Raw genomic sequence first — 10,570 nt, 5'->3', positions numbered from 1 at the left:
CTATCCCAGGGTTAGTGTTGAGTTCTTGATGCGATGACCACACAAGAAGTCCACGTGATCCCTCCCCCTCCAGAGGGCATGCTGTCATTCTGGCCAGGTTAGGGCAGTAAACCCCTGCAGAGGTCCTGGTATTCAGGATGTGCATCCAATCCTTCCCCCTTCAGGAACAGAACTGGCCAGATGTGGAGGGCCGGGAAAGTCCTATTGGTCAAGCAAAACAACCTAATGTTTTCATCTATTCCTCTGATGTTGGCCTCTAAAAACAGTCCTTTAAATTGGTCTCTGGAGAAGCCACATTTAGCCCACTTCCCTGCTGCATTGATATCACTTCTTTTAAATCCAATATTACAGCTGGTTACATTACCTTAACTAATTTTTGTTTTTTAAATAGTGTTTGTGAAAGCTTACACCACAAAATGTACTCAGCCAATGAAAGGTAAGGACTCCATTTTTATTTTTCTCCTGCTATCAATGGCCAACACGGGACAACACTTCATCCATGTCTTTGGTGATCTCTGATCTCCTTATGAAGTTTCTTACATGATGATCAGTCATGGAGTATATCTGAGGCGTATATCAGGGTGTGCTTCTTCCCAACATGAGAGCTGTTATAGCCAGCAACATTCATATAGAAGACATTTCCCTAATACACCACCAGGGTTCTGTGGGATCCTTGGTGTACTAGAAGACAGGACTTCAGTGAGGAACATTTCCTTCACTCAGGACAGGAAACTGGCTTCTCCCCCATGTGAGATCTCTGATGTCTGTAAAGATAGGAGATCTGTGAAAAATATTTCCCGCACTCAGGACAGCAATACAGCTTCTCCCCTTTGTCAGATCTCTGATGTTTATAAAAATAGGACTTCACTGAAAAACATTTCCCACACTCAGGACAAGAATATGGCTTTTCCCCTGTGTGAGACCTTTAATGCTTGACAAGAGATGCTTTTGCTACGAAACACTTTCTGCACTGAGAACAGGAAAGTGACTTCTACCCCGTGTGAGATCTCTGATGTGTATAAAGATCGGCCTTCCCTGAAAAACATTTCCCGCACTCAGGACAACAATACGGCTTCTCCCCTGTGTGAGAACGCTGATGTTTATAAAGACTGGACTTCTCTGAAAAACGTTTCCCATACTCAGAACAGGAACATAGCTTCTCCCCTGTGTGAGATCACTGATGTCTGTTAAGATAAAACTTTCTTGAAAAACATTTCCCACACACAGAACAGGAATAAGGCTTCTCCACTATATGACATGTCTGTAAAGGTGGGACTTCTCTGAAAAACATTTCCCTCAATAAGGACAGAAAAGTGGCTTCTCCCCCATGTGAGATTTCTGATGTCTGTAAAGATTTGATTTCCGTGAAAAACATTTCCCGCACTCAGGACAGGAATAAGGCTTCTCCCCTGTGTGAGATTCCTGATGTGTGTAAAGATGAGACTTCTGAGAAAAACATTTCCCACACTTAGAACAGGAAAATGGCTTCTCCCCTGTGTGAGATCTCTGATGTGTGTACAAAGTGGACTTCACTGAAAAACATTTACCGCACTCAGAACAGGAATATGGCTTCTCCCCCGTGTGGGATCTCTGATGTCTGAAAAGATGATACTTATCTGAAAAACATTTCCTACACTCAGGACAGGAATATGGCTTTTCTCCCGTGTGCAATCTCTGATGTCTGCTAAAACTGGACTTGTCTGAAAAACATTTTCCACACTTAGGACAGCAATATGGCTTCTCCCCTGTGTGAGATCTCTGATGTATTTCAAGATAGGACTTCTGTGAAAAACATTTCCCGCACTCAGGACAGGAATATGGCTTCTCACCTATGTAAGATATTTTATGCACATTAAGATAGGATTTGTAATGGAAACACTTCCCGCACCCAGGACATGAAAACCTTTCATCTGTTGGAAGGACGGCACCGTCCCTCACAGTCTGAGGTTCCTCAGGATAAGAGGAATACGATGGTCCGGCACCGTCCCTCACAGTCTGAGGTTCCTCAGGATAAGAGGAATACGATGGTCCGGCACTGTCCCTCACAGTCTGAGGTTCCTCAGGATAAGAGGAATACGATGGTCCGGCACCGTCCCTCACAGTCTGAGGTTCCTCAGGATAGGAGGAATACGATGGTCCATCTACACTGTGTGGTGCCGGATGGAGATTTGAGGTAGTCGGGTTTTCTCCTGGATTATACTGTGTGATGTCCTCATCTTCTACTTTACAGTCTGGAGACAAAGTGAGACAATCCTCTGAGGTTTTCCTCATCTCCCGTCCATCTACTAAAATAGAAATACAAAGATTATTACTAGACATGAGCAGATTGGTTCCCCTAAACCAGGACTCTGCCCACATCAGACAGCTTACAATTCCCCCCTCAAGGTAACTAGTAAATGGGTCCTCTGATCTCCTACCAGATCATTTCTTTATTTATGGACCTAGTCAGAGAGAGAGAAGAAACAACGAGAACTGTCTTTCATAGGAGTGACAGTGATGAGGGGATTATAGGACGAGTGTCCCCTCCCCCCCTGTATCACTCATTGCCATCTTCCCAACACAAGAAGTCCTGCACTTCCTTATTTAGTCCATGACTTAGTCATGAATAACAGCGGAGCTGAGCCCCACTAGAGGTCAGAGAGTGAGGATGGGGGGAAGACCAACCAAGATAAAGACTGGACTGATCCTAAAGACCACCATCATTGGGTTACTGACTCCTCCCTCATTATCACTTTCTGTTTAAAGGTTCCAAAGTTGGAGGATGTTATCACATTATTATCAACATGTAAAAGTCTGTCCTCCAATCAGATCATCAGATATAAAATGTCCAGCTCATAGAAAATGGGTGCAAAAGAAGTAAAGCCTATGTAATGTACAACTTATTATATAGGATACAAAAGTTAGGTCTATACAGTATCAGAATTATGTACAACATAGAGTATATAGTGCCGGGGTCAGGAGCATATAATGTACAACATAGTGTATATAGTGCCAGGTCAGGAGTATGTAATGTACAATATAAATTATATAGTGTAAAGTTCAGGACTAGGGATAGGCTGGATGGAATCGAAAATAAGTTCGACTTGAACACCAGGTGTTTGTGTGTTCGCTGAACTCACTAACACCCAGGGCGCTCGGCGGCAAGTTCGCCCGCTGATGAGTGCATGATTGCAGTGCATTAAGTTCTTGTGATTGGCCAAAGCATGTACCTGACCTGTATGCTTTGGCCAATCCCAGCACAATGTCCTGTCAGAGTCTTGATTGGCCGAAGGCAGGGTGCCTTTAGCCAATCATGGCTCAGGTGCTAAGTCCACGCCCCACACTATAGAAGGCTGCTGCTTACATGGCATCCGTGTATAGTGTGAGATAATAGAGGTTAGGCAGGTAGTTAGTGGATAGTGTGTTGAGTTAGTTTAGTGCAGTCAGTGTAGTGTTCAGGTTATAAACCATGTTTAAAATGTATGGATATGTTGTATTCCTGGGTCCCCTTTCAGTGTTCCCCAAGTTTTGGGTCCCTGTCACTTATAGTTTGTGAGCAGTGCCATGCCAAGCTGACCAATATTTCCCATAGATGCCAATGTTAAAGACGGGGAGCAGTGTCATGTCAAGCTGACCAATATTTCCCATAGACGCCAATGTTGAAGATGGGGAGCAGTGCCATGCCAAGCTGATCAATATTTCCCATAGATGGCAATGAGCACTGAAAGCTGAAAATTGGTCTAGGCAGGAAGGGGGTGAAAGTGTCCTCTATTTACGTGGTTAATGGGAAACCCTAGGACACAATTAAAAAAGAAATGGCATGGGGTCCCTTTCCAAAATATACACCAGGAACTTGGGGTCTGGTACAGATTTTAAGGAAAAATCCATGCCAATATGAAAAAAAAAAAAAAAACACTTATCTGAGTGGGCAGCCTAATCCATACCAGACACTTATCCCAGTGGACAGTCTGGCAGGCCAGGATGGGGGGGGACGAGTGAGCGCCTCCCCTCCTGAACCATACCAGGCCACTTTCCCTCAACATGGGGAGGGTGCTTTGGGGTGCAACCCAAAGCACCTTGTCCCCATGTTGATGGGGACAAGGGCCTCTTCCCGACAACCCTGAGCTGTGGTTGTGGGGGTCTGCGGGTGGGGGGGGGCTTATCGGAATCTGGAAGACCCCGTTAACAAGGGGGCCCCCAGATCCCGCCCCCTCCCTATGTGAATGGGTATCGGGTACATCGTACCCCTACTGATTCAGCAAAAATATTGTACAAAATAATAAACACAAAAGACAGTTTTTGAAAAGTCCTTTATTCAAAAATAAAATAAAAAAATAGTGTCCCCCGATGTAAATCCATCGTCAATCACGGCGGCCGCCGCACCCGAAAAATAGAAAAAAATCCAAGGACGCTTCCACCTCTTCTGAGGCGTCCCGCTGCATGACGCTCTTGGGATTTGACAGCTTTCTTATAGGCAAGGGGTGGGGCCACCCAATTACATCACCTGGTGGCACCGCCCCTTCTGACATTTGACGTAAAGGACTTGTCAAAAAACTGGATTTTCGTAAGAAGTCAATTGACAGACGCAGCTCTTATGCTTCCTTTACCATTGGGTTATGCTGCCTCCTACAGGAGTAGTACTAGGCAGGAAAAAAACAGTTCACCACACCTACAGGGGCTGTCCCTATAGGCATAACCCCACACACCCTGCTCCAGCATACCAGTTTTGTTGCAAGCAGTGAGAAGAAGACACAAACCATTCCCATATCAGAGGGGCGGGTGCTGCATCTGTCAAGGGACTTCAGAGAAAATGATTTTATGGTAAGTTCTTACATAAATCCAGTTTTCTCTATCGTCCATTGACAGACGCAGCTCTTATACGTCTTATACCATTGGGACGTCCCAAAGCAGTGTAGGCATGAGGGGTGGGAAGAACGCAAACCAAATAGTTAACGTAAACTCCAAAGGCTAAACTAAGCCAACTGGGTAACATGAAGCTCAACCAGGAACAACATGAGCTCACCCATGAAAGAAACATGCATCCAAAGATGCCAAAAAATCTACCTTGTAGAATTTTGTAAATGTGTGCACAGACGACCAAGTTGCCGCCTTACAAACTTGAACTACTGAGGCCTGATGGCGAAAAGCCAAAAAGGCACTCAGCGCTCTAATAGAATGTACCTTCACAGGGAAGGGAGGAACCTGACCCTTCAAAGAATAAGCCTGGACAACCGTCTGCCTGATCCATCTGCATATAGTCACAGCAGACGCAGCCAAACCTTTACAAGATCCCTCAGTAAGGACAAAGAGCATCTGATATCCTAAAAGACTCAGTGACCGTCAGGTAAACCCTGATCGCCCGAACCACATCCAGAGAGTGCAAAGCAATTTCCTTGGGATGCTTAGGCTTAGGACAGAGTGAAGGCAACACAATGTCTTCATTTAGATGGAAATCAGACACCACCTTAGGGAGAAAAGACGGATTAGGTCAGTGTACCACTTAATCTCTGTGGACCACCAAATAAGGCGAACGACAGGACAGCGCCGCCAATTCAGACACTCTGCGGGCAGAAGTAATTGCCGCCAGAAAAGCAACCTTCTGGGATAAAGAAAGCAGAGAAATCTCCCTAACGTTCTTAAAAGGAGGTTTTTTTAGAACAGACAAAACCAGATTGAGATCCCACGAAGGCAACGGGGATCTCCTCGGAGGAGCCGGATGACGCACCCCCTGAATGAAAGTGCGAATCAAGGCATTAGCAGCCAATGGACGTTGGAAGTAAATAGCCAAGGCCGACACTTGGCCCTTAATAGTGCCCAAGGCCAACCGCTGCCCTTAAGATCCCCCCTTAAATGTATGCAGATAGCAGAGTGCACAGGGATATGCCCACAGAGACCCCAGCATTTTACCACCTCACTGAAAAACCTCCAGAGCCGAACTGTGCAGCAGGAAAGTGAAGGTGAAAGTCACAGCCTGAATAGAATGTGAAAGGTCACGCTGCATATATAGCTCCATAGAGCTACACAAAAATAGCTGCCAATGCAAGTCTATGGGAAGCACAGGGAAAATGGCTGCACCATGCAAGTCAATGGGGAGAAATTCTCCTATGCCCACACAAAAGATGGCAGGGACCCCAAATCGGAGGCCACAGAGGATCTACAACAAGACCCAGCAGGAAAAGGTACCATTTTTACCCCCCAGAACGCCAGGCACCGTAGCAATAGTGCCCCCCACCACAATAAGGGCAGGGGAGGAGGTCAGGACACAGGGCCAGGTATCCTGACAGGCCAGGGGGATCTTTTAGGAAGTACTAGGTCCTATCATCCCCAGAAGTGGGTCCACGTCCCCCCCAAGACCACTAAGGCATATGGGGGGGCTGTATTTACTCACCATACCATGGAATGGGTGGGCTACGCTCCAGACTGACCACCTCCCACCTGGAGTGGAGGTGCTGTCAGCCAAGAGGTACTCTGCGACTCAGGGCGTTCCAGGTCCTCGTGTCCCAGCGAGACATCCACTCACAGGCTCGTCCCCATCTGAAAACGGGGCTCTGCCGTGGCGAAGCCTAGTGCGGGACTATAACCTGCTCACGCTCGTAGGCCAGGCTGGGAGACCTTAAGGATCTAGATTATCCAGTGTGAGACCTCAGCCGGCTATCGCTTGTAGTTCACCAGGAGGTTCCCCCTGAACACTAACTAGCCGAAGTGAGTAAAGAAAATAAAACAAAATATTCTTTTAAAGCATAACAAAAACTAAAACCGAAGTCCCAGCAGGAAACCTAGGTCCTACTCCTTCACTAGGAAGAAACAAAACTGGTATGCTGAAGCAGGGTGTGTGGCGTTATGCCTATAGGGACAGCCCCTGTAGGCGTGCTGAACTGTTTTTTTCCTGCCTAGTACTACTCCTGTAGGGGGCAGCATAACCCAATGGTATAAGAAGCATAAGAGCTGCGTCTGTCAATGGACGATACAGAAACTGTCTTTTGTGTGTAGAACCCTCCTAGGTAGGTGCTAGTGAGAGAGTATAGGTTTTGGCTCTGCCTGCCTATCAGAGGAGCTGCAGGCAAATCTATATTGCTTTCTGCCTACCAGAGAGCAGGATCTGTTAGTGAGGTCTGCTCAGTGTGCTCAGTATGCGATTCATTCTGTCTAGAGAGTGTTTCACACTGGTTCAATAGGGAGGCATGTTGGACAGTGGGAGGAAACCTGACCAATGGATGCATAGGCTTTGATACAGTCCTGGTGATTGGCAGAGACAGGCTGTCTTGGTGCATTCTGGGATACTGTATAAAAGCCAGGAGCACATGTACTGTGGGGTCTTTGGCTGGAGAGTCCTGGAGGGAGGGCGGCAGCTGCCTCTTCCTCTGTAGAAGTGGCAGGTGGTCTTAGGAGGTCGTCCTGAGGGCCAGAGGAAAGGAGCTGAACCCAGAGGTCCAGGAGAGCTGACTGAGGGGGAGACACTGGAGACCCTAGAAAAACAGTATTGTGAGCACAGGGGCTTATGTCAAGGTGACTGACCTGAGGGGGGCCACCCCAAGAGTAGGATAGTCAGTGGACGGGTCTCAGCAGTCAAGAAATAGGATACTAAGGAGATTGTCCTGAATATAAACTTAGTTCATCAAGTCATCTGGAAAAGAGGCTTAAAGCTAAATTCACCTCAGTGGCAAGATGGATCAACAGCCTGTCTGTACCAAGAGATAGAAGTCCTCAAATCTTGTTCATAGTTAATTCAGAGTATCCCACTATTCCCTTCTCCCACCCCTAAATTATAAATAAAAACACCCAAAACTACTACATACCCCTGGACTGATTTTTGAATGAGCCAAGAAGGAAAGTGAGAGACTGAGTATTAAGGTTGCTAATGGTAACCCAGTGGGATCCAAAAGTGTGAAATCAGGCAGTCCTCAAGGGGGCAGTGCTAAATGTGTTTATTTTTTTTGTACACTTTTTTGGTGAATGGGTAGGAGTACGATTGTTAAAAGGGGGCTTCCAGATTCCGATAAGCCCCTCACCCGCAGACCCCCACAACCACAGTCCAGGATTTTCAGGAAGAGGCCCTTCTCAGCATCAACATGGGGACAAGGTGCTTTGGGGGGCAAGCAGCCTGGTATGGATCAGGAGGGGGGTTGCTCGCTAGTCCCACCCCTTTTCTGGCCTTCCACACCACATGTTTAGGTAAGGGTCTGGTATGGATTTTGGGGGGAGGACCCAACGCCGTTTTTTTTTTTTTTAATTTTGGCGCCGGGTTCCCCTTAACCACTTAAGCCCCGGAGAATTTGGCAGCTCAAAGACCAGGCCCTATTTAATTTAACGGACAATTGCGCGGTCGTGCGACGCTGTACCCAAATGAAATTGATGTCCTTTTTTCCCACAAACAGAGCTTTCTTTTGGTGGTATTTGATCACCTGTGCGATTTTTATTTTTTGCACTATAAACAAAAAAAGAGCGACAATTTTGAAAAAATAACAATATTTTTTACATTTGTTTATATGAAATTCTCAAAAATAAATGTAAAAATCTAAATTTAACATTTAGGCCAATTTGTTTTCTGCTACATATTTTTGGTAAAAAAAAAAATCGCAATAAGCTAATTTTGATTGGTTTGCGCGAAAGTTATTGCATTTACTAACTACGGGAAAGATTTATATCATTTTTATTGTTTTTTTTTAACTAGTAATGGCAGCGATCTGCGTTTTTTTTTTTTTTTTGTGGGACTGCGACATTGCGGCGGACAGATCGGACCCCTAACTGACATTTTAGACACATTTGGGGGTACCAGTGACATCACTACAGTAATCCGTGCTATAAATATTCACTGTTACTGTAAAAATGACACTGGCAGGGAAGGGGTTAACTTTATTGGTGATCAAGGGGTCAAGTGTGTCCCTAGGGGCGTGATTCTAACTGTTAGGGGGCGTGGCTAGTGAAGTAATCACAGAGACATACGATCCTACATAGCGGGTTCGCATAGCCTCTGTCATTACTTCAGGGAGAATGACAGACGGTTGTGTTTACATCAGCCGTCTGTCTTTCTCCCTCTCCTGAGGGAGATTGCGAGTGGCCGGTGGACCTTATAGCCGCCGGTCACACGCGCAGGCTAGGCAGGGAACGAGCGGGGGGGGGGGGGGAGCGCGGCGTCGCCGGTGCACGCTCGCCCCCTACAGGCTCACGGGCGAGCGACATACCCATACATCATTTTGCCTGTAGGGGGCTGATTCCTGCAGTATATAGTCGTGCAGCGGTCGGCAAGTGGTTAAAATCCATACCAGACCCAAAGGGCCTGGTATGGCCTGGGCGGGGGGAGCCCTATGCTGTTTTTTATCTGCATTGCCGGGAGCCGACAATACATTACAGCCGCGAGCAAGTTTAAATTACATCTTTTCCTTTAGAAATGTCAGTATTGCTGCAGCAGGCTCCATACATCGTACAGATGCACCACCTTACAGGCACATTAGGGGACCCCTAGGCACGATATATAAAAGAAATTTTTCATTTTTGTTTCACTTTAAACATTATTAAAATCCCTGCTCCTGTAAAACAATCGTTTTAAAAACTTTTTTTCACATTGATACATGTCCCCCAGGGCAGTTCCCGGGCCCCCATACTTTTTATGGCAATAACTTGCCTTTAAAATGAGGACTTTTGATTTTTCCTGTTCGTGTCCCCTAGACTTTATTACAGTTGGCATGTTCGCTAGAACTTTTCCCCTGTTGGAGATGTTCTGGTGCGAACCGAATAGGGGGGTGTTCGGCCCATCACTATTCAGGACTCATAATATTGGTATTCAGTAATCAGTGGTGGCTTAAATGTTTACATGAGACAAGTTGCAGAGATCCCACACCGCTGCCTCCCATCTACTGAGACTGCACTCAGTGAAGTGATTCTGAGACTATACAGACATATCCCTCCACCCGGCACAGCCAGCAGATATCAAAGCAAGTAAATCTGGGAAAATTGCAGTCAGAGATCTTGCTAGACCTGGGCACTCTGGACCAATCAGTGAGCAGTATGGGTGGAGGAATGTATTTAGTGTTAATGACCCACCTGTGCTGATCTCTGTAGGAGTGTCCTCCTCTATAAATGTCCCCGTTATTCCATCCTCCTCCATAGACTGCTGATCATCCCTCACATACGTCTCTTCTTCTTCTGCTTTAACCTCAACTTTTATATCTATCAGATCTTCACCCTAAAGAAAATGAGAGAAAAATTATCTGTAAAATATAAGCTCACATAAAATAATCCACACATCATCTCCACAAGTCCATGTTCTAGATACTCCATTGCACCAACCTTGTAACAATGAGGGATGGTGTGACCTTCCTGTGTGGAATCCCGGGAATACAGAGGACGGGGACATCTCTCTGGTGGGTTCCTGGTATTAGGTGGCTCCATCATATCCTTGTGTCCTTCTGAAAACTCCTCCATCACTCCATACTCCTCATCCTCCTCTTTATACTCTTCTTTAACATCAATATTATCATCCCCGAGGTTTCCTCTCTGAATATATAATAAAACATTCATTGTAACAAACATGCTGTATATAAATCAGAACTACTAATAATTGTCACTCATCTACCTGAGTACACTGCCGGGG

At 46.0% G+C, this 10,570-nt stretch overlaps 1 protein-coding gene across 1 annotated transcript in view; it reads right to left on the bottom strand.

The window, feature by feature from the left end:
• Positions 1-1,296: 1,296 nt before the first annotated feature.
• Positions 1,297-10,570, bottom strand: part of LOC309550223 (uncharacterized protein) — a gene marked incomplete at both ends in the record, with an annotated part of 28,746 nt that continues 19,472 nt past the window's right edge. The window contains 4 exons of the mRNA XM_082250634.1: positions 1,297-2,035; positions 2,132-2,285; positions 10,021-10,162; positions 10,267-10,473. Of these exons, the coding sequence (XP_082106760.1) occupies positions 1,297-2,035; positions 2,132-2,285; positions 10,021-10,162; positions 10,267-10,473 (1,242 nt within the window). The remainder of the gene's footprint in view (positions 2,036-2,131; positions 2,286-10,020; positions 10,163-10,266; positions 10,474-10,570) is intronic.

This window comes from Pelophylax lessonae (genome assembly GCF_965119305.1).
Source record: "Pelophylax lessonae genome assembly, chromosome: 3".
NCBI lineage: Eukaryota > Metazoa > Chordata > Amphibia > Anura > Ranidae > Pelophylax > Pelophylax lessonae.
This window is presented reverse-complemented; position numbering and strand designations above follow the sequence as displayed.